The 24,937-nt window shown below is 43.1% G+C and overlaps 1 protein-coding gene across 1 annotated transcript in view; it reads right to left on the bottom strand.

Annotated features, from left to right (window-relative positions):
* xpo7 (exportin 7) overlaps positions 1-24,937 on the bottom strand; it is an 88,732-nt gene that overhangs the window by 25,272 nt on the left and 38,523 nt on the right. Inside the window, 4 exon segments of the mRNA XM_052040719.1 lie at positions 665-811; positions 1,923-2,042; positions 8,132-8,205; positions 24,124-24,289. Coding sequence (XP_051896679.1) covers positions 665-811; positions 1,923-2,042; positions 8,132-8,205; positions 24,124-24,289 — 507 coding nt within the window.

Below are 24,937 nucleotides of genomic sequence, written 5' to 3'. Positions count from 1 at the left end.
GTTAACTTCCAGAATTACCAGAGCATGAAACTCATGGCTATCTTTGCACCTTTCTGTTAACTGCATCCTGCACTCAATTACTAGTGATAACCTCACTGAAGAATCAAGTCTGATCACCAGGCTTGACTAGCACTTGTTTAGAGAATAAGGTGGTCAAATACAATACAGATATACCCATACATTGCATCTAAACTAAACACAAGACTATAAATTTCATTTTAATTTCCAAACGTTTTCACTAACACCCCACTGTAATGTCTTTAACTCAACTTTCCACCAACCTAATGCTGCATCTTTCCTGTAATGTCAACTGCAGAATGAAACTTAAAGTTTATCAAATAATGCATGTACAAATCAAACCCACATACTGCCATGAACAACCTGAGCATACCGCCAACCCAAGTAATGTTGCTGCCAGCATAAACTGGTAGCCCAAGTACAATACTGCCCTTTGTAGACTGGCAGGCTGTATAGTGTTCCCAGCTCAAATGTCGCAGTTACAGAGCACCAAACTATCCAAAACTATGCCAAATACAGACATAGATCTCTCCTAAAGATATTAACACCCACAGGCAGCTCATCCACTCTATGTATTTCCACTGTCAGTTCTACACAGGAAATGTATTTTGATAAACATCTCCAGAAAGATAGCTGGTCATTGTACCTGAAGGCTAGTCACAGTGAAATTGGCTACTAGACGGATGACTTCAGGGTAGTTTTCCACTTTCACCAGCTCTCCCAGTTGATAATTACTCTTCAGTCGAGCCAGTAACCTGCAGAACTCATGGTAATTGTTCGGGTCGGATAAGCTCTGCAAAAGGAGTAGGTGTTTCACATATACACGACTGAAACAACTGACAATACCAGCCACAAGTACAAAAACCAGAACAGTTTACACAAGTCTATCAAGACGGTTAAGTATTAAACAGTATCCATATACGTCGCACCTATTAGTAAAATGACTTAAAACCAAATAACAAGTCCAAACTTATTTTAATAATGATTCTATACTGAGGAAGCCTGTACCTATGAAAGTACGAGCCACTTAAACCCCTGTGCACTTGCATATATACTATCACCAAGGAATTCCCCCAAACCCTGCTGGTACTGCTCTTTCAAACTAGCCTGTCTCAAAGCATCAACAGGACAGCATGGCCCAAGGGGTCAAAACACCTGGTGTAGAACAATGCAAGTTAAAAGGTGAAGCGTTTACTGGAGTATCCAGAAGGCACAAATTGCAAGTTACGAGATGCATGCATATCTACGATTTAGATCTATGTATTAGATACTTGTTAGAATTTTGCAGGCCAAGGATATTAAATGTAGTGGAGTCATGGCAGATACGTTATTGTGAAATAAAAACAGAAAATTACCAACTTAAATATTTCCATCTTTTTCTATTTTTATTTCAGATTATCAACACCTGCAATATTTTTTTCCAATAGTACACGTTCTTATTAGGAGAGGAATGTGACACCGAAGTAATTAATCTGCCATGATCTAAACTGAACTGTGAAACAAGTTTCAGCGACAGGTATGTCCCGCTTCTGCTCCTCTTTCTTTCATATTTGAGGGCTTCAGTCTCCCAGATTTGTTCCTTCACTTCCATTTCTACAACTCTGAGTGCAGAGCTTGTGTCAGGAGCTTGGTCCACCCCTGGCAGCCCACAATGGCTCTTTCAATTACTTTTTCCTTTCTTCTTGGTACAATCACCATTCTTGTCCTCAAGTGGCCAAAATGCAACTCAGCATCTAGAGGAAGCTGTGGCCGTACAGTCAGAAACTACAGTCCCATGAACATGTTTAAGAGTTTCAGTGCCCATCACAAACAGGCTCTTGGGATTTCAGACTTAAAAGAAAATTCACTGATGTTTCTACTCCACCACTTGTGTGGTAAGAAACCATCTGTCAACTGTTCATCACCTGTGGATTTTCTAAAACCCTCTTCACTCCATCCACTAAGTGAGACAGGAACTTTGCTCTTTCTGCATTGTTAAATAGTGATCTCCGGACTGAAGCAATCTGTACTAAACAAGATAAGACCTGCAAGAAAGAAGAGCAATAGTCAGAAAGCAGAGCTTGAACAGGTACTATTACTCAAAAAGTCTCTTGGGTGCTCTGAGATTCCTCATGCTTAAGGGCCCTTCCAGTTTGTAGGGGGAGTGGATGGAATCTTTCAGCACTGGAAATAACAGAAACAGTTTGATATATTCATCACTTGTTTGATAAGAAGTTTTCAAATTGTGGGGTTTTAAAACAGAGAAAGATTGTTATTCTTGGCAGATGGTTCATTCACCTGATAATACAGATTTAGAAATCTGGTAACAAAAATACATCTTGTGGATATAATTTAGAATCCATTGCCTGAAAAGGGTAGTGGAGCAGTTCCAACCGTAACTTCCAACAAAAAAAAGTTATATATTTAAACTTTGAGATTTTTTCAAAGTTCTGGGAAAAGTACAGAATCAGAAGAGTGCAACTCTTTCAACATCAGCACAGGTATGATGAGCTGTTTGACTCCTTCTGTGACACATAGTTCTATGGCCAGGGGTTCAAGGGTGGCATTTTGGTTTTTCATCCACAATCATTTTCAGCGCAGGACTGGAGTTTCAGTTTTCAAGCCTTGCACTACAACATTCCACAGATGGTACTGGCACCAGTGCAGCCTCCTGCGGGTTGTGAACATGCAAGGTCACCTTGGTACTGAACGGTGTACCTTCAGGTGAATTAATTGCTTCACAACAACATAATGTAACAACAGCTTTCACTTTTAGCCAGTGTGAGAATGATGGCATGACAAGGGTCCATTGGGAAGGAATTCATTAAAACAGTGTTAATTTATGTTTGAATCAATAAAATATACATCCCTATAGTAGATCATTATTAATAGATAATCTTTTACAGGCATATAGATCCATCCATTAAAGGATTGATTTACTTCAGGGTGTAGATACTCACCAGCACCTTGCACTTAGTGAGCAACAGGATACCTGTTTTTGTGTGTTATCACAAGTGTGACAGTGAATTTATAAAGAAGATTCTTTATTATGTTATGACAATATTATGACTTGAAGTTTTATACTAGCAGAGATATCAATTCAGTGATGGGGAACCAGCCAACAGAAGTCAATGCACCAGACTTCACTATAATTAATAAATTAAAATGGAATCAGAACAAACTGTTTCAGGAAATGAGATCAGGAAAAAGGACCAATGAATTAAAATAAAATTAAGCTCTATTCCCACTTGAACCCAATATCAACAAGCACCTTTATGATAGAAACTTCAGTGAAAATAACAGCTAAAGGCTTCACAAAGGGGTAATGTCCCTAAAAAAGGGACACTGAGAGAAAGGAGAAGATATTAGGAAGTCTGATCAAAAGCCTGTTATAGGAGTCATAGATAGGTGGAGTAAAGCCAAAAGGTGGAGGAAAGAAGTTGCAATGTGGTCAGTGACACGTGAAGGCACAAGGGCAAGGAGAGGCAGCAATGCAAACAGAGCCAACATCAGTAGAAAGGAGATTTTTGGGTACTGCAGGAGGTTAGAGAAAGGAGATGACAAGATGACAAGATCATGAAGCAAGTTCCAGATACAAACTATAGGCTTTGAAGCACAACACCAATCAGCAGAACAATAGTGTTTCTGGTAGTAGGATGCTAATAAATGTTGGACATGGACAGTTTCCCGGAATGTACTGGAATAACATAGAGTTGATGGAGGCTTTAGTTGAAGGTTGACTGAAGCAAGGTGGAAGTTAGCATTTTCTGGGTGGGTAAGGTGTGGCTGTTGGGGACAGAGGGAACAGCAGGGGTCAACTGGGTGGCAGGATTTGAACCTTGTGACTCAGCCAGAGACAATTATTAGAGACAGGATCACATTTAAATGGTACAGAGTTTACAGCATAAAATTAACAGCAGCCTAGATAATGGCTTCTGAAGGGGAAGTCAAAAACCAGGGGCATGGATTTAAAGAGATTGATAGAAGGATTTAGAAGGGAGATGAGGAAAATGTTTTTCCACCCAGAGGGTGGAGGAGTCCGGAGCTCACTCCTGAAAGGGTGGAAGAAAGAGACATTCTCACAATTTTTTTTCAGCTGCCAGAAACATATCAGGCTGATTAGTATTGTAAATTTTATGTGGTTCTCTGGTGGGGATGAAGGACATTAAGCTTTGGCCTTTCCAATTTTCAATTGTAGTAAGTCGAAACTTACCAACAATTGAATCTAGAAGAAGCAATCTGGCCACATAAGGAAGTGCAGGTTGAGAAAGGTGGTGGAACTAAAGCTACATTGTGGAAGCTGACCCCATGTCAGCAGCAATATGTTGTTAAGGAAGATGATAGTTCTTTGGGTAAATCCAAAGATAATGCTTTCAGATCAGGAAGAGGCAGCATTGCTGGATAGTAAGACTAAAATCAAGTGCAACAGACATTGAAAGAGATATCAGAGATTGAGGGTGTCGTCAACCTTGTCAAAGACTTCAGCTAGTTTAGAAAAGACAATGCATCGCGGACAATCTCAGAGCAAATCACTGTCGCTTCAATTTTGTGGGAGAAGAAAGCTTTGGAGAGGAAAGGGAAGGAGATGGGCCATTAGCTTCCTGCAACAATAATGTTCAGGGAGCTTGCTGTCAGTGGTGAAAGAGAAAGGGACAGTGCTGAGGAAAGGGAAAATCAACTAGCTGGGAAGGACAGATGAAAGAAAGATCAACAGAAGCGATGTTCTGCATTCACGGCAGCAGGAAAGGGTGAAAAACACAATTCTTTCCCTTCAGATCAATCACATTCAGTGAGGAGAAAGTTGGGGACAGAATGCTGGCCAGGGAATCTAAAATGTACAATTTATTTTATGCAACAACTTAAAACTGTGATTCTACAAACAGAAGATAAGGATGACTGAAGGGTTCAGTAGGGTAGATGAAGAATTATATCCTTAAGGGTTTGGTGATGCTAGAGGTGACATCAGGAAGCACTTCTTTGCACAACAGTGAATAGTAATTACAACAGCAGGTAGAAAAGGCATGTAAAAAGGGCAATATTATGGTGGTCATGGGGGATTTCAATATGCAGGTAGATTAGGAATATCACGTTGGTACTGGATCCCAAGAGAAGGAATTTGTAGAATACTTATGAGGTGGCTTTTTAGAGCAGTTTGTGGTTGAGCCCACTGGAGAAAAGACAATTCTGAATTTGATGATGTGCAATGAACCAGATTTGATTAAGGAGCTTAAGGTAAAGGAACCCTTAGGAGGCAGTGATCATAATATGATAAAATTCACCCTGAAGTTTGAGAGAGAGAAGCTAAAATCAGATGTATTGGTATTACAGTTGAGTAAAGGTAACCACAGAGGCACGAGAGAGGAGCTGGCCAAAGTTAATTGGAAGGATACCCTAACAGGGATGATGGAAGAGCAGCAATGGCAGGAGTTTCTGGGTGTAATTCGGAAGACGAGGATCAGTTCATCCCAAAGCAGCAGCAGCATTCTAAAGGGAGGATCAGGCAACCGTGGCTAACAAGAGAAGTCAAAGACAGGATAAAAGCAAAAGAGCGGGCATACAATATTGCAAAAATTAGTGGGAAGCTAGAGAATTGGGAAGCTTTTAAAAACCAACAGAAGGCAACTAAAAAAGCAGTAAGAAGAAATACAAAGGTAAGCTAGCCAATAGTACAAAAGAGGATACCAGAAGTTTTTTCAGATATATAAAGAGTAAAATAGAGGCAGGAGTGGACATCGGACCGCTGGAAAATGACGCTGGAGAGGTAGTAATGGGGAACAAAGAAATGGCGGACGAACTAAATATTTTGTGTCAGTCTTCACTGTGGAAGACACCAGCAACATGCCAGAAATTCAAAAGTGTCAGGGGGCAGAAGTGAGAGTAGTCATTATTACCAAGGAGAAGGTGCCTGAGAAGCTGAAAGGTCTGAAGGTAGATAAGTCAGGTCTGAAGGTAGATAAGTCACCTAGACCAGATGGACTTACACCCAGGGTTCCAAAAGAGGTAGCTGAAGAGATTGTGGAGGTGTTAGTAGTGATCTTTCAAGAATCACTAGATTCAGGAATAGTTCCGGAGGAATGGAAAATCGCAAATGTCCCTCCACTCTTTAAGAAGAGAGGGAGGCAAAAGACAGGAAATTATACGCCAGTTAGCCTGACTGGCAAGATGTTAGAGTCCATTATTAACGATAAGGTTTCGGGGTATTTGGAAGCACATGATAAGATAGACCGAAGTCAGCATGACTTCCTGAAGGGGAAATTTTGCCTGACAAACCTGTTGGAATTCTTTGAGGAAGTAACAGGCAGGATAGACAAAGGAGAGTCAGTGGATGTTGTTTACTTGGATTTTCAGAAGGCCTTTCACAAGATGCCGCACATGAGGCTGCTAAACAAGAGCCCATGGTATTACAGGAAAGGGACTAGCATGGATAGAAGATTGGCTGACTGGCAGAAGGCAGAGAGTGTTTAATAAAGGGGGTCTTTTCTGGTTGGCTGCCGGTGACTAGTGGTGTTCCGCAGGGGTCGGTGTTGGGTCCGCTACTTTTCACATTATATGTTAATGGTCTGAATGACAGAATTGATGGCTTTCTGGCCAAGTTTGCAGATGATACAAAGATAGGTCGAGGGGCAGATAGTGTTGAGGAGGCAGGGAGTCTGCAGAAGGACTTGGACAGGTTGGGAGAATGGGCAAAATGGCAGATGGAGTACAGGGCAGGTAAGTGAATGGTCATGCACTTGGGTAGAAGGAATAATGGGGTAGACTATTTTCTAAATGGAGAGAGAATTCAGAAATCGGAGGTGCAAAGGGACTTGGGAGTCCTAGTGCAGGATTCCCTTAAAAGGTTAACTTGCAGGTTGAGTCTGTAGTAAGGAAAGCAAATGCAATGTTAGCATTCATTTCGAGAGGACTAGAATATAAAAGCAAGGATGCAATACTGAGGTGTTGGTCAGACCACATTTGGAGTATTGTGATCAGTTTTGGGCCCCATATCTAAGGGGGAGGATGTGCTGGCATTGGAGAGGGTTCAGAGGAGGTTTATAAGAATGAGCCCAGGGATGAAAGGGTTAACATATAAGGAGCGTTTGATGGCTCTGGGCCTGTACTCGCTGGAGCTTAGAAGGATGGTGTGGGGGGGGGGGGGGGGTTGGATTTTATTGAGACCTATCAAATATCGAAAGGCCTGGATAGAGTGGACGTGGAGAGGATGTCTCCAGTAGTGGGAAAGTATAGGACCAGAGGGCACAGCCTCAGAATAGGAGGACATCCCTTTAGAACAGAGATGAGGGGGAATTTCTTTAACCATAGGGTGGTGAATCTGTGGAGTTCATTGCCACAGTCAGCTGTGGTTGCCAAGTCATTGGGTGTATTTTGAAGTGGAGGTTGATAGGTTCTTAATTAGTAAGGGCATCAAAGGTTACAGGGAGAAGGCAGGAGAATGGGGTTGTGAAGGAAAATTAATTAGCCATGATCGAATCACAGAGCAGAATAGATGGGCCAAATGCCCTAATTCTGCTCCTATGTCTTATGGTCTTAAATATAAAAATCTTTACCCTGTTAAATATTTCAAAACTGTGATTAATGGACCTTTGTTTGGAAAGGGTGCTAAGGTTCATGGAATCAAAGAAGTGGGATGGAAATGACACCAATCAGTCATCACTGGACGGAAGGACCAAGGAGCTGAATGGCTGCTACTGCTTCTATTTGTCCTGCTGATAGTTCAATGCCCATTCTCATCAGTGCTCTGGCCAGCATTCTCTCCCTACCCCCCTCACTAATTGGCCTTGACCCTAGGGCATTCTGATCCTCAAGGTTTAAGCAACTGTGCTCTGCTTTCTTAAATTTACTTGCTCATTTACTAGTTTTGTTTCAGTAAAGGTAGTCTTCCATTGGTGAATAAACCAGAACCCCAATATCTTTCACTACCTGTAAATTAATTGAAAGTGGACTTAAATGTGGTTCTCATTTGTGTCCTAGAGATGCACAAAGGGAAAAATCTAGGAAGTCAATGTCCCTCAATGTGAGACACGAGATACGGGGGTGGGAGAATCACCACAACATAAAATTCCAGCAGTTCTCTCCTGGCTGTCACATATTGGTCAAACTCCTTGCACCTCTAACAGACAGAAGCACAACTCACCAGAGGGGACAGTGATGGAGGGATGGAATGGTACAAGTCGAAAAACAACTGCAGGGTTGATGAATCCAGGAAAGCTGTTGAAAGAAAGTGAAGGTTTTAACTCAGCAGCCTTAAAGCAAGGAGAAAATAAAGAACTAAAACGTTACGAAGTGCAGCTAAGCTCAGCCTCTCGCTAAATATGCAAGGCATGCACTGTTGCCAGTCAGTAAGGACTTGGTTACTTGGTACAGTTGCTTAAATATCTATGCTTCTCATTTTACATTTCCTGTCAAGTATCTGGTCATAAGGACCAATTAAGGATTCTACTTTGTCACTGGGAAAGTCAATCTCTAAACAACAGCAGACAAGCTAATCTGTTCTGCTGCAAATATTAAACTTAGAACAAACCCCCTTGTTTTGCAATTGATATATAACAATTTGCTCATTCATTTGCAAAACTATAGACCAGATCAAAAAGTAACAACAAAGTGTATTTGTGCAGTGTTGTCACACCTGTAAAACTTTTCACTTAATTGACAGCCAATAAACCATGTTTGAAATGCTGTTTCCATAGTACTGAAACACAGCATTTACTTTGCACCAAGATCCCACAAACTGGAAACAAGATAATCTACTTTTCTCAATGGTGACTGCGAGATTAATGCTGGCCAGCCATATAGGAGAATTTTCCTAATATGCTTCTAATACTGCCTTGGGACTTTCATCTTATGTTCACCTGGGGAGAGACAAGCCCTGGGTTTAACAAAAATGTTATCTTGGGCAGCACAACAACTCCTTGTACTGCATTGCAATGTCTACTTGGAATTTGAGCTCAAGACTCAGATAAGAGAGTAATCAGAGACAGGATGACACTTATAGAGCAAAAAAAATACAAATCGATAAAAATACATGGTAGAAATTCAGAAGATTTCAATATTTTGGGAGGGAAAACCATTTGTCACAACGAAAAAGTAAGCCCCTTAGCAAACTATGCACGTTCTGAACAGAAGGGAAGTGGATTGTCACCACCCACCCTGACAGCCTCCCGTGCAACTGAACCTGTGGTCACTGTCGAAGACGCAAGATCAGTCTTCTGCAGAGTGAACCCGAAGAAAGCATCTGGCCCAGGTGGTGTCCCTGGCCGAGTGCTAGGATCTTGTGCTAATCAGCTGGAGGGGGTATTTCCAGACATATTTAACCTCTCCCTGCTTCAATCTCAGGTTCCCACCTGTTTTAAGAAGACCACTATCATCCTGGTACTGAAAAAACGCAAGGCAACATGCCTTAATGACTACCGACCAGTGGCTCTGACATCTACCATCATGAAGTGCTTTGAGAGGCTGGTCATGGCATGCATCAACTCCAGCCTCCCAGACCCACTGTAATTCGCCCACCGCTGTAACAGGTCTACAGTGGATGCCATCTCCCTGGCCCTACACTCAGCTCTGGAGCATCTGGACAGTAAAGACACCTACGTTAGACTACTGTTTATTGACTACAGCTCTGCCTTCAATATTATAATTCCAAGCAAACTCATCAACAAACTCTGAGACCTGGGACTCAACATCTCCCTCTGTGACTGGATCCTTGACTTTCTAACCAACAGACATAACCAGCAATACCTCCAGGACAATTATTCTCAACACTGGTGCCCCACAAGACTGCGTCCTCAGCCCTCTACTCTACTCCCTATATACTCATGACTGCGTGGCCAGATTCTGCTCAAATTCTTTCTGCGTTTGCAGATGATACCAGATGATAGGCCATATTTCAAATAATGTTGAGTCGGAGTACAGGAAGGAGAGAGAGAGCTTAGTGACACGGTGTCATGACAACAACCTTTCCCTCCATGTCAACAAAACAAAAGAGCTGGTCATTGACTTCAGGAAAGGGGGCAGTGTACATGCACCTGTCTACATCAATGGTGCTGAGGTTGAGAAGGTTGAGAGCTTCAAGTTCCTAGCAGTGAACACCAATAGCCTGTCCTGGTCCAACCATGTAGATGCCACGGCCAAGAAAGCTCACCAGCACCTCTACTTCCTCAGGAGGCTAAAGAAATTTGCCATGTCCCCTTTGACACTCACCAACTTTTATCAATGCATCACAGAAAGCATCCTATTTGGATGTATCACGGCTTGGTATGGCAACTGCTCTGCCCAGAACCATAAGAAACTTCAAAGAATTATGGACACAGCCCAGCATGTCACAGAAACCAGCCTCCCTTCCATGAATTCTGTCTATACCTCTCGCTGCCTTGGTGAAGCAGCCAGCATAATCAAAGACCCCACCCACCTGGGTCATTCTCTCCTCTCCCTTCTCCCATCAGGCAGAAAATATAGAAGCCTGAGGGTACATACCACCAGACTCAAGGACAGTTTCTATCCCACTGTGATTAGACTATTGAACGGTTCCCTTATGTGATGGGATGGACTCCTGACCTCAATCTACCTTGTTATGATCTTGCACCTTACTGTCTACCTGCAATGCACTTCCCTGTAGCTGTAACACTTTGTACTTTGTACTGTTATTGTTTTTACCTGTACTACCTCAATTCACTCTGTACTAACTCAATGTATCTGCACTGTGTAATGGATTGATCTGTAAACAAGACAAGTTTTTCACTGTACCTCGGTACAAGTGACAATAATAAACCAATACCGTTTATTAGGACAGTGAATGCCTGGAATTCTCTACGCCAGGTTGGTGGAGGCTAGATCGTTGGAAATAATTAAGATGGACATAGATAAATATTTGAAAGATTGAGGAATTGAGGGCTGTGGCACAGGAGAGGAGTTGAAGCCAGCACAGATCAGCCATAAAAGGGGAAGGGGAAGAGTCAGGTACTAGAGAGTACCCCTGTGGCTGTACCCCTTGACAATAAGTACTCCTGCTTGAGTACTGTTGGGGGAGACAGCCTACCTGGGGGAAGCAGCAGTGACAGTGTCTCTGGCACAGAGCCCGGCCCTGTGGCTCAGATGGGTAGGGAAGGAGTCAGGAGGGCACTGGTGATAGGGGACTCTATAGTTAGGTGGGCAGACAAGCGATTCTGTGGATGCAGGTAAGAAACTCGGAAGGTAGTTTGCCTGCCAGGTGCCAGGGTCCGGGATGTTTCGGATCGCGTCCAAGATATCCTGAAGTGGGAGGGAGAACAGCCAGAGGTCGTGGTACATATTGGCACCAACGACATAGGTAGGGAAAGGAATGAGGTCCTGAAAAGGGACTATAGAAAATTAGGAAGGAAGTTGAGAAGCAGGACCTCAAAGCTAGTAATTTCCAGATTACTGCCTGTGCTAAGCGACAGTGGGTATAGGAACAGAATGAGGAGGAGGTTAAATGCGTGGTTGAGGGATTGGAGTAAGGAGCAGGGATTCAGTTTTCTGGATCATTGGGGCCTCTGTTAGGGCAGGTATGACCTGTTCAAAGAGGACGGGTTGCATTTGAATCCCAGGGGGACCAACATACTGGCGGGGAGGTTTGCTAAGGCTACTGGGGAGAGTTTAAACTAGAATTGTTGGGGGGTGGGATCCATACTGGAGAGACTGGGGAAGAGGTGTTTGACTCTCAAATAGAGGAGGCTAGGAGTAAGTACCATAGGCAGGTGATAGAGAGGGGAAGTGTTCAGACAGGCTTGAGATGTGTCTATTTTAACACATGGAGTATTGTGAACAAGGCAGATGAGCTTAGAGCTTGGATCGATACTTGGAGCTATGATGTGGTGGCCATTACGGAGACTTGGATGGCTCTGGGGCTGGAATGGTTGATTCAAGTGCTGGGTTTTAGATGTTTCAGGAAGGACAGGGAGGGAGGCAAGAGAGGTGGGGGAGTGGCACTGTTGATCAGAGATAGTGTCACGGCTGCGAAAGACGTGGACGTTGTGGAGGGATTGTCTACGGAGTCTCTGTGGGTGGAGGTTAGGAATAGGAAGGGGTCGATAACGGTGCTGGGTGTTTTTTATAGGCTGCCCAATAGTGACAGGGTTATTGAGCAGATAGGGAAGCAGATCCTAGAAAGGTGTGAGAGTAACAGAGTTGTTGTGATGGGGGATTTTAATTTCCTAAACATCGATTGGCATCTCCAGACAGTGAGGGGTTTAGATGGGGTGGAGTTTGTTAGGTGTGTTCAGGAAGGCTTCTTGACACAGTATGTAGATAGACCTACAAGAGGAGAGGCTGTGCTTGATTTGATATTGGGTAATGAACCTGGTCAGGTGTCAGATCTCTCAGTGGGTGAACATCTTGGTGATAGTGATCATTTCTATCTCCTTTACGTTAGCACTGGAGAGGGATAGGAACAGACAGGCTAGAAAGGTGTTTACTTGGAGTAAAGGGAATTATGAGGCTCTCAGGCAGAAAATTGGAGGATTAAATTGGGAACAGATGTTCTCTGGGTAAAGTACAGAAGATATGTGGCAAATATTCAGGGGATATTTGTGTGGAGCTCTGCATAGACATGTTCCGATGAGACAGGGGAGTCACGAGAGGATACAGGAACCGTGGTGTACGAAGGCTATAATAAATCTAGTCAAAAGGAAAAGAAAAGCATACAAAAGGTACAGAGAACTAGGTAATGTTAGAGATCTGGAGGAGTACAAGGCTAAAAGGAAGGAATTTAAGAAGGAGATTAGGAGAGCCAGAAGGGGACATGAGAAGGCCTTGGCGGGCAGGATTAAGGAAAACCCCAAGTATGTGAAGAGTAAGAGGATGAAATGTGAAAGGATAGGGCCTATCAAGTGCAGCAGTGGGAAAGTGTGTATGGATCTGGAAGAAATAGCAGAGGTACTTAATGAATACTTTACATCAGTATTCACCACGGAAAAAGATCTGGGGGTTTGTAGGGGGGACTTGCAGTGGCCTGAAAAGCTTGAGCATGTAGATATTAGAAAAGACGTGGTGCTGAAACTTTTGGAAAGCATCAAGTCAGATAAGTCGCCGGGACCGGATGAGATGTACCCCAGGTTGCTCTGAGAGGCGAGGGAGGAGATCGTGGAGCCTCTGACGATGATCTTTGTGTCGTCCATGGAGATGGGAGAGGTTCCGGAAGATTGGAAGGTTGCGGATGTTGTTCCCTTATTCAAGAAGGGGAGCAGGGATAGTCCAGGAAATTATAGACTGGTGAGTCTTACCTCAGTGGTTGGTAAGCTGATGGAGAAGATCCTGAGAGGCAGGATTTATGAACATTTGGAGAGGTATAATATGATTAGGAATAGTCAGCATGGCTTTGTCAAGGGCAGGTCCTGCCTTACGAGCCTGATTGAATTTTTTGAGGATGTAACTAAGCACATCGATGAAGGGAGAGCAGTAGATGTAGTGTATATGGATTTCAGCAAGGCGTTTGATAAAGTACCTCACGCGAGGCTTATGGAGAAGGTGAGGAGACATGGGATCCAAGGGGACATTGCAGTGTGGATCCAGAACTGGCTGGCCCGCAGAAGGCAAAGAGTGGTTGTTGAAGGGTCGTATTCTGAGTGGAGGTCGGTGACCAGTGGTGTACCTCAGAGATCTGTAGTGGGACCCTTACTCTTTGTGATTTTTATAAACGACCTGGATGAGGAAGTGGAGGGGTGGGTTAGTAAGTTTGTGGATGACACGAAGGTTGGGGGTGTTGTGGATAGTTTGAAGGGCTGTCAGAGGTTACAGAGGGACATAGATAGGATGCAGAATTGGGCTAAGTGGCAGATGGAGTTCAACCCAGATAAGTGTGAAGTGGTTCATTTTGGAAGGTCAAATATGTTGGCGGAATATAGTACTAATGGTAGGACTCTTGGCAGTGTGGAGGATCAGAGGGGTCTTGGGGTCCGAGTCCATAGGACGCTCAAAGCCGCTGCACAAGTTGACTCTGTGGTTAAGAAGGCATGTAGTGTATTGTCCTTCATCAATCAGGGAATTGAATTTAGGAGCCGGGGGGTATTGTTGCTGCTATATAGGTCCCTGGTCAGACACCACTTGGAGTATTGTGCTCAGTTCTGGTCGCCTCACCACAGGAAAGATGTGGAAGCCATAGAGAGGGTGCAAAGGAGATTTACAAGGATGCTGCCTGGGATGCGGAGCATGCCTTATGAAAGCAGGTTGAGGGAACTCGGCCTTTTCTCCTTGGAGAGATGGAGGATGAGGGGGGACCTGATAGAGGTGTATAAGATGATGAGAGGTATTGATAAAGGTAGAAAGTCAGAGGCTTTTCCCCAGGGCTGAATTGGTGGCCACAAGGGGACATAGGTTTAAGGTGCTGGGGAGTAGATATAGATGAGATGTCAGGGGTAAGTTTTTTTACTCAGAGAGTGGTGAGTTCATGGAATGGGCTGCTGGAAACGGTGGTGGAGGCGGATACGATAGGGTCTTTCAAGAGACTATTAGATAGGTACATGGAGCTGAGTAAAATAAAAGGCTATGGGTAAGCCTAGTAATTTCTAGGGTAGGGACATATTCGGCACAGCTTTGTGGGCCGAAGGGTCTGAATTGTGCTGTAATTTTTCTATGTTCTATAATCATATTGAAAGGCAGGGAGGATTGAAGGACTGGCGGCTACTCCTGATCCTTTTCTTGTGTTCTTATGTTCCCGAAAATAAAATTTACAAGTTGTTCAGATACTACACTTACTCAAAGCTCTGGTTAGACCATGCCTACACTACTGAGAGCATTCCTGGATACCACAGCTTAGAAAGAATATATTGGCTTTGGAGAAGGTGAGCAATGATGCATCAGAAAGAAAACCAGACCTCCAGGATTAAATTAGCAGGTTTTCCTAGGAAATGAAATTATACCATAATCTAATTTAAGGTATCAGGATATTCAGGCATTTAACAGTGTAGAAATTGAAAGTGAGAGAAGATTAGCAGCAAAGTTAGAGCCAGGACTTTTAGAAGTGAAGTTGAGAAACATGCAGATGGCAGCAGAACCTCTACAAAGGTAAGTTGATTCTGGGGCAGCTGTGAAGTCTGAGAGTAAAAGATTTCTGTAAATCAATTGTACTAAGGGATGTTTAAAAAATGAGTTAGGTCACAAATCAGACATAACTGGCAGAAGAGGCTCCACAGGTTTTACAGTCTCCTCCTGTCCCTGTATTTCTATCTCCTGTGATACTGATGGAGAAATTTTCAAATTGTACAGTGTGAGGGACCCCATTAGAAAGTCAACACAGTGAGTCCCAACTAAGTCAGGCTTACAGTTCAGTCTTTAGCACTTTCAGGACAGATCTCACAGTACTTTTGTCTTGGTTAAAGACATAAAGGAGAATCTTTGTATAAAATGGGATAAATGAAAAATAGAAGAGATTTGGGGTTTCTGTATCAGTCCACAGGACATCAATAAATTACAGGTTATAGAGTCCCAATCAGCAACTTAAATAGGCCACATTTACACTGCCATGGGAAAGTCAACAAGAATTGGGTCCACTTCAGCTGAATTATAATTAATTCATAATTGGCGGCCACCTAATACCAAACTGAGACATGGTACTTGCTGGAGGAATTGTGGGGAAGAGAAGCACGTGTGTGGTAAATTTGTGTGTTTACATTTCTGGAGAGCAGTGTCAACCAAAGTAGAATCATTGCCTTAACACTCTTCCTCCAACCTTTCTTGCTGCACCTCCCCTCAATAAGGTTCCTGCTCTGTGGAGTAACTCCATAGGATTAATAGGAAAGTGTTCAGCCTACAGTATCCATGTTCCATGAACCAAGGCCTCTCCCACCCCAGCAGTTAAGTCACAGTACACAGGTGATTACATTTGCACAGACACTGAACTCAAAGTCTTTGATGATTTGTTCAATGAAGCATACAAGAGATTGGGCCCCAAGACAAAGGTCTGCTAACTTGCCCACTACACAACAAATATTGCAATAGCAGAGATTCACATCTCGGGAGCCAGCTCTCAGTGAAGGCAGAGTCAATGATGAAATTCGTGGTCACCTTCAGTGCACCAGTAAAGCCTTTGGCTGACTGTGGAAGGGAGCTTGAGGATCAAGACCTCAAATCTGGCACATAGCTAATGATCTTCAGGGCAGCAGTAATCTCGGCCCTGTATATTCTTCTCAACTTGGAACACGTACAACAGCTGCCTCAAGACACTGAAAAGATACCACCAACATTGTCTTCAGAAAGTCCTCTAAATTCACAAGAAGGATAAGAAAACCAAGGTAAATGCTCCATTGAGCAGGCCTGACACCAGATTTCTGAAATAAACACACTATTCCAAGCAATGTGATGGGAAGACATTACTAGGCGAACAAAGGAAAAGCTTCAAGTGTTCTTAGGAAAAGTGTAACATCCCCACCGACTCCTGGGAATCCCTGGCCCGTGACCATTTAGGACTTAGCATTTAGGATAGCACGAAGAACTTCCAAGTCCATGTGATGTGAGCATAGAAGCTCAGCGTTAACAGTACGAGGAGTGTACCACCTACAAGCCTGCCCTGTCAGGCACCTCCTGCAAAAGAGTCGGAGGTTGCCACACATAAGTCACTCAGAATTTACAGTGGAAGCAAGTCACGGATCCTGAGGTGTTGCCGCAGGAGGAGATGACTAGATGCAAAGTGATTTGGAATTAATGCTGCATCTGTAATTGTGTTTTAAGTCCACTAGACAGGCAAGGGTATTAGACATTTAATATCCCCAATGTGCAATGTAATATCCTATTGCTTTTTCCAGACTAAGAGAAGGTACAACAAGTGAAGCCAATCGTGCCATCAGGACGTGAGAATTATATTCCAACTGAAAATTGCAGAATGATGACATGCCAGAATTCTCTGTAATTAAAACAGAATATAACTTACTTGGCCATAATAAGATAGCCAGTTAGCACTTTAATAAACAACTTGACAGTGTGGATGTGGCTCAGTGCATTGTCTAAGTCAGAATGTCAAGGGTTCCAATCTCAAACAGGGACAAGGCCTTAGTCCAAGCAGGCACTCAGTTTCGCACCAAATGAGCTTTGCAGCTCCGGATGTTGTCTCTTGGATGACTTTAATGATGTTAAGTTCCTGTTTGCTCCAGTAAAAGGACATAAAAGAGCAGGCAAAATGCCCAGTATCGTGGCCAATCTTCTTCCCAACAACAAACCAAGGACAGGGTGCTTGGTCATTTATCTCAATGTTTGTGTAATCTTGCTATGAAAAAATTGATTGTGTTACTTGATGTCATCAAGAATCAAAAATTTATCACCTACAAATGCTTTGGGTTACCATGGTCATAAAATACTCGTACAAAAATCTCCATGACCTAAAATTCTACAATGCAGTTCACTGAAGGATACTACAGGAATCATCCTGCAACATGGAGCATTTGTACATTCAAGTATTAGAAATGGTACAATAACTACAGGTAGCCTCCAGATGGTGGCTGTGTGTGCACAGCACTCCAACCACCCTTGGGGGATAGTGACAATATTTTCAAAGGATCCCAGAGGAGAGTCAATGTTTGCAAAGGTGACTAGGAGAGGGTCAGTATTTACAGTCATTACCTTAAACAGGGCTGTTGCAGTTGCACTCCTGCACAACTCTCAGCTCAAGTTTGTAACATGAGCAGAAGAAATGAGACTAATTGCTTTTTTCTGCCTAAAACATGAAATGTATTTCAGAATTATATATTTGTTTAGAAACAAAAGCACCAAGTGCTACAATACTTCACGTACATACGACTGAACAGCTCCAAAAGAACAAAATCCCAAACCTTCTCCTGAGACTTTGCAATAGGCTTTGCGATGGATGAACAAGTAAAACTGGATGAAACTGCACAAACTTTCCCTTTTTTTGTATATTTACTGATCCCAAACAATACAACATGACAAAGCCCAGGAAAGTCTAACACCACTTTTTAGTTTTAAAGGAGGTAATCTTTAAAGAATCTTGCATTAATGCTCACACGTGAATCCAGCTAGTCTCTCCTTGTTTTACACCTGATACGGCTGAGGGATATGTCAAAGAATGCAGTGGTGTGCCCAGTAGCAATGGAAAGTGCAACCACCAACAGGCATGCATTTATTTACAAAGTGCAAGAGGACAGCAGACTTCCTCGGTTGACCAGAATATGATGACGAAAGTCAAAAAACTGCAGATGTAGAGACATTGATCCGAAACGTTGGTGCCGTTTCTCTCTCCACAGGTGCTGCCTGGCCTGTCGAGTATTTCCAGCAGTTTTTGTTTTTATTTCAGAACGGAGATAGTCATTGAATCCCCTTAAATTTGAGCACTGAGCAATTTGGTAAGGATTCAGAAGGATATAGCCCAGTTGGAAATGTGGGCAGAGGAACTACAGATGGAGTTTAATCCAGACAAGTGTGAGGTGTTGCACTTTGGAAGGTCAAATCTAAGGGGAAATCATACGGGCAACGGCAGGATCCTGAGGAGCACTGATGTACAGAGGGATCTTGGGGTGCAAGTCCATAGCTCCTTGAAAGTGGCAACACAAGTAGATAGGGTGGTACAGAAGGCACATGGAATGCTTGCCTTCATCAGTCAGGGTATTGAATATAAAAGTCTGGAAGTCACATTGCAGCTGTATAAAACTTTGGTCAGGCCACATTTGGAGTACTGTGTGCAGTTTCAGTTGCCCCATTATAGGAAGGATGTGGAGGCTTTGGAGAGGGTGCAGAAGAGTTCACCAGGTTGTTGCCTGGATTAGAAAGTAATAGTTATGAGAGGTTGGACAATCTTGGACTGTTTTCCCTGGAGCATTAGAGGCTGAGGGGCAACCTGAAAGAAGTAGATACAATTATGGGAGGCATAGACAGGGTAGATAGAGACCATTTTCCCAGGATCAAATATAAGAGGGTTTGGGTTTAAGGCGAGGGGTGGAAGTTTAAAGGAGATTTATATGGCAAGTTTTCTTTCTTTTACACCGAGAGTGGTAGGTGCCTCAAATGTGCTGCCAAAGGACGTGGTGGAAGCAGGTACGATAGTATTGTTTAAGAGGAACTTAGATATTGAACCAGCAGGGAATTGAAGAATATCGACCACGTGCAGGCAGATGTGCAGCTTGGATTGACATCATGGTCTTGTGTTGTACGGTTATATGTTCTAAGATTAGAACAGAGCTTTAGCAGTACAATGTAATTGTTAAAGTGGTTAAATGTCACTACAGCAACACGTCATGCCTTTGTGCCCAATATAATGTGCCATGTACAGAATCTGTCCACCAGCAGGCAATTCATTTTGTGTAGCCTATCGTCTTTTAAAGATAAATGGGTTTTTGCTGCTTAATATGTCCAATTATACTTGGCCAAAAATATGCTACTTTGTAAATCCCAAACTGTCAAAAGTACATGGGTTCACAAAACATTATTTTACAGGATTCTTGATGGGTATAACTCTAAGTGGTGCTCTGAAGTTAATAGCTTAACAAGTAAAAATGTCAGGATAATTCATAAGAAAATTAATACTAAGAATAGAGCTGCAAGATTTACTAAACAAATGTTTTAAGGGACCTACACTATTCCCTCCTTCACCTGACAAAGACAACAAAGGGCCCCAGATTATGGAGTCTGATAAAAAAAAAGGTGACAGGTTAAACCAGACTGGGGGGGGGGGGGGGTGGCGGGGACACAGAATGCCGGCCAGATGTGGGAAGGGGAAGGGATAGGAAACTGAGTGGATAGAGTGCGTGAGTGGTAGGCAGATGGAACTGGGTGAGGGAGAGGAAAGAAACTGGGTAACAGAGGGCTTGGGGATGGAGATAGTTTGGAAAGTATGGGGTGTGTGAGAGGACCTGGGTGAATCAGAAGGAAAGGGAAAGAAACAGAGGGGGTGTGGGTGAGAATTCAATGTTATAGTCTATCCAGTCAGAACACGAGATGCTGTTCCCTTAGTTTGCGTTTGGCCTTACCCTAGCAGTGGAGGCTGCCGAGGACAGTTAGGTCAGTGTGGGAATGGGGAGGGGAAATTAAATGGTTATCAAACCAAGAGCTCAAGATGGCCACAGGTGGTCGGCAAAGTGGTCGCCCAGTCTGCACTTGGTGTGTAAATCGCTGATGTAGAGGCCACAGAGAGTACTGGATGCAATAGACAAAGCTGGAGGAGGTGCATGTGAATCTCTGCCTAACCTGGAAGGCCCATTTAGGTCCCTGAATGGTGGTGAGGGAGATGGTGTAGGGACAGGTGTGGCACCATATTGATATCTTGTAGTGCCACCCAACACTGCTCAGGTAACTCAGTGCAGAGCGTGGTCGAACTGGGATCTTCCTGGACAATTCATTTCTGCTACACTGATTTTATCAACTACCTCTTTTGCATTATTCTACAGTGCAGAACAATTCAGTGGCACAGAACTCTTATCTTATAGTCAAAAGCCTATATTTCATTTGATGGAAACCCCCAAATGACTTGCCAGGGAAATATCAGTGTTGGAAGTGCTGTACTTGGGAGGAGACCTTAAATACTGAAGTCCTTCCTGCTCAATTCAAGAAGATACAAATTACGTGGTCATCACCACATTGTCATTTGTGAAGCCCACTGTGCAAAATTTGCCTTCTTGGTTTTCTGCATTACAACAGTGACTAAACATAAAAGTACTGAGCTTGCAAAAGGAGAAAAGCAAATTTTTATCTTGAAGAATGGTTTCAGCCAAGGCCGGAACATTGACCATGAATGGCATGAGCAGCTAATCCTCGCTCACAAATCATAGGTTTGTGTGAATGACTCTCAACATAGCCACGTGGCAATCCGTTAACCAATTATCCTGTCAATGGTTACACACTGCTACGGAAAAAAGAAACTGAATTCATGCTAAGAGGTTTCCAGGAAGGACTGGATAAACAAAGACATTCTAGCTATCATGCAAATATCTATTTTGTTTTTGTTGTAAAATGACAACATTGGAATAATGTCAAACATGACACCTAGTGAGAGTTGTACGCTTGGGTGACTTTCGACCCATGATGGCCAAGTTCTGGGGTTTTTCCTCCCCTCCTCTGAAGATTTCTTCCTTCATTCTTACTTCAGTGGTTGGTAAGTTGATGGAGAATATCCTGAGAGGCAGGATTTATGAACATTTGGAAAGGTATAATATGATTAGGAATAGTCAGCATGGCTTTGTCAAGGGCAGGTCCTGCCTTACGAGACTGATTGAATTTTTTGAGGATGTGATTAAACACATCGATGAAGGGAGAGCAGTAGATGTAGTGTATATGGATTTCAGCAAGTCATTTGATAAGGTACCCCATGCAAGGCTTATTGAGAAAGTAAGGAGGCATGGGATCCAAGGGGACATTGCTTTGTGGATCCAGAACTGGCTGGCCCGCAGAAGGCAAAGAGTGGTTGTTGACGGGTCATGTTCTGCATGGAGGTCAGTGACCAGTGGTGTACCTCAGGGATCTGTTCTGGGACCCTTACTCTTTGTGATTTTTATAAACGACCTCGATGAGGAAGTGGAGGGATGGGTTAGTAAGTTGGCTGATGACACAAAGGTTCGAGGTGTTGTGGATAGTGTGGAGGGCTGTCAGAGGTTACAGCGGGACATAGGTAGGATGCAAAACTGGGCTGAGAAGTGGCAGATGGAGTTCAACCCAGATAAGTGTGAAGTGGTTCATTTTGGTAGGTCAAATATGATGGCAGGGTATAGTATTAATGGTAAGACTCTTGGCAGTGTGGAGGATCAGAGGGATCTTGGGGTCTGAGTCAATAGGACGCTCACAGCAGCTGCACAGGTTGACTCTGTGGTGAAGAAGGCATACGGTGTATTGTCCTTCATCAATCGGGGAATTGAATTTAGGAGCCGGGAGATATTGATGCAGCTATATAGGACCCTGGTCAGACCCCACTTGGAGTACTGTGCTCAGTTCTGGTCGCCTCACTACAGGAAGGATGTGGAAGCCATAGAAAGGGTGCAGAGGAGATTTACAAGAATGTTGCTTGGATTGCAGAGCATGCCTTATGAAAACAGGTTGAGAGAACTCGGCCTTTTCTCCTTGAAGCGACGGAGGATGAGGGGGGACCTGATAGAGGTGTATAAGATGATGAGAGGTACTGATCGGGTAGATGTCAGAGGCTATTCCCCAGGACTGAAATGGTGGCCACAAGAGGACATAGGTTTAAGGTGCTGGGAAATAGGTATAGAGGAGACGTCAGGGGTAAGTTTTTTACTCAGAGAGCGGTGAATGCGTGGAATGGGCTGCCAGCAACGGTGGTGGAGGCAGAAACGATAGGGTCTTTTAAGAGACTTTTGGATAGGTACATGGAGCTGAGAAAAATAGAGGGCTATAGGTAAGCTTAGTAACTTCTAAGGTAGGGACATGTTTGGCACAGCTTTGTGGGCCGAAGGACCTGAATTGTGTTGTAGGTTTTCTATGTTTCTATTTGTTGTACGTCAACTAATAAAGCCTAACTACTGAGATTAGTGAAACACTCCACTTTGGGATAACCAGGTTATGTGAACTAAGAGCTGTTGGATGACTATGAGCTAGAAGTCTGTGGATATCTACAGTTCAATACATTCTCATTAATTCTATAGCTGGCATTTGAATGAAGTTCCAACATGGTATAAATTTAAATTTAACCTTCCTGACAAATAAGAAACTTGGGGGTGGGGGGAACTCTAGAAAGGAAAAGTTTAGCCCTGAGCAACCCCAGCTACAATGACAGCAAATATACACGTCTGTCTCAGGAATAAGACATTTTAGAGGATGGCTATAAAACAAATGGGGCGGCACGGTAGCGTAGCGGTTAGTGCGACGCTATTACAGCACCAGCAATCGGGGTTCGATTCCCATCGCTGTCTGTAAGGAGTTTGTACGTTCTCCCGTGTCTGCGTGGGTTTCTGCCCAGTGCTCTGGTTTCCTCCCACATTCTAAAGATGTACGGGTAGGTTAATTTGGGGTTTAAAATGGGCAGCCCGGACTCGTTGGGCTGGAAGGGCCTGTTACCACGCTGTAAATAAAAAAAATTATAAAAAAAATTGGGATAGATGAATTCCTTGCCAGAAATGGTCAAAATAATCTACCTCAAATGAGAAAAACAGAAAATATGTTTTTAGAAATCTGCTTCTATGTTTGAACATCTATTCTTAGAAAGAAAACATTAAAAAGGTACTATAGAAATAAAATTAATGTGCAAAATTTTCACACAATCATTAGCAAACAATGTTAGAAAAAAGGACAGTTAATCAAAATCAGAGTCTGGACAGGATGATTCGGAAGGTTTTCACTGACAAAAAGAGCCTCCAGGGTACAACAAAAGGATGGATCATAAAGGCAATTTCACTGTCGTTCTTTTTGCAGAATTTCATGAAGTGAATAGAATTAAATTTAAATTAAATAATTTTAAGGAACTGAAAAGGTAATATTAGATGGGACAGCTTTAATGGGAAAAAAAAGATTGTAATAAAGAATGTTGATGCTGAAGAATCTGACATCTGCAACTCAGCAAAGACAAAGGGTGCACTAAACATAAGCATGAAACACTGGATGGAGAGGAAGCAATTGCACTGTTTAATATTTGTCCAGATGTTTACGCCCATAAAAAGCATAATAAAGTTGATAATAACCAGTCATACACTGGATGGCTGCATGGATCCCTGAAGTTTTAATGATATGAAAACATGATGAAGTGAGTAGATGTAGGAGTAATGTTAGTGGTGAGAGCAAGATATTCTGGGTGTGTAGGGCAAATGAACAGGTGTCTGGGGAAGAGAGCACAGGAAAGTCAATGAATTTGGGGTAAGGCAGGGTAACGGCAAGAATGTGGGGGAACCAAGAACAGAAGGAGAAAAGTGCAGGAATGCAAAAGCATGCAGGGAGAGTGAGAGCAGCAGGAGCATGGGGCAGGGAGAACACAGGATGGGGAAAGGAGGAGAAGCAGCAAGGGGAGCTAGAAAGTGAGAGTGAGGGAGAGTGATCGAATACGATTATGGGGAGAGAGCAGTGGAAAGTATTGGTGTATAGAGAATGGGAGCAGAGGGCATGTCGTAGATCCTACATGAGATAATGCACATTGAGGGGTGACGGGATGGGAGAGGAGAGAGGACTGAGTTCTCCATGTTAATGTATTAATGTGACAAATAACCTTGTGGCTTGAACTACTGAATATGACCATACCTGACCTCCAGCTGGTTGGAATCTGGACAGTACAGAGGTCATCTGATGACTCATCTGTTGACGTGCCAATGAAGTCAAAGTTGAGGCAGTTGTGAGCCAGTTTAAGAAGCTGCATTAGGAGACCATGTTGGCTTTCATCATTCAGATTTAAGCTCTTTCCTGATGCCTGTAAGAAAGTGCATGCCATTACCAATGATCCACAAAATAAAAACACAACAGGAGCAGAGCCGTGAATGTGTTCATGATGAGCCACAGGGTATTTCATAAAAGTACAAGGAGATCCCAAGCTGCAAAAGCTTACTAAAACACTAAATTAATAAAATCCTGTGGCACTGCCTATAATCTATTTATGAAATATATTCTTGTCTACAATGCATGCATTCTATCATTTCTAGCTGCAAGTGTCCTAATCAATAGTCTAGCGAGGAATGCTCTCCTGTGGTTAGTACAGTGTTGCAGATTTTGCATCACCATCAGCTAGGTCAATGCAACTGCATTATTTTGTTCCATGGACTCTGGGTAAGGACACTTCCAACTGCACCACTGATCTATTTAAGAGTTAATATTTCTCGGGGGCAAACATTCCAGATATTGGGATAGTAAGGTGGTGTACAAACTAAATGAAGGCACAATTGGAGAGCCAGAAGCATTATATCGTTTGTCCTCCCTTTTCATTTTTTTCTCTTTGCACTTTGCTTAGCAATTCACTTTGAGAGATAGGTAGATATCTTGCAGTCCAAAAGATGCACTATATGTCTTTGTTCACAGCGTTCAGTTAAAAACAAGGCTCGAATCATCTCAGGGTTTCACCAGC

Source organism: Pristis pectinata, chromosome 29 (assembly GCF_009764475.1).
Source record: "Pristis pectinata isolate sPriPec2 chromosome 29, sPriPec2.1.pri, whole genome shotgun sequence".
NCBI classification, from domain to species: domain Eukaryota; kingdom Metazoa; phylum Chordata; class Chondrichthyes; order Rhinopristiformes; family Pristidae; genus Pristis; species Pristis pectinata.
This window is presented reverse-complemented; position numbering and strand designations above follow the sequence as displayed.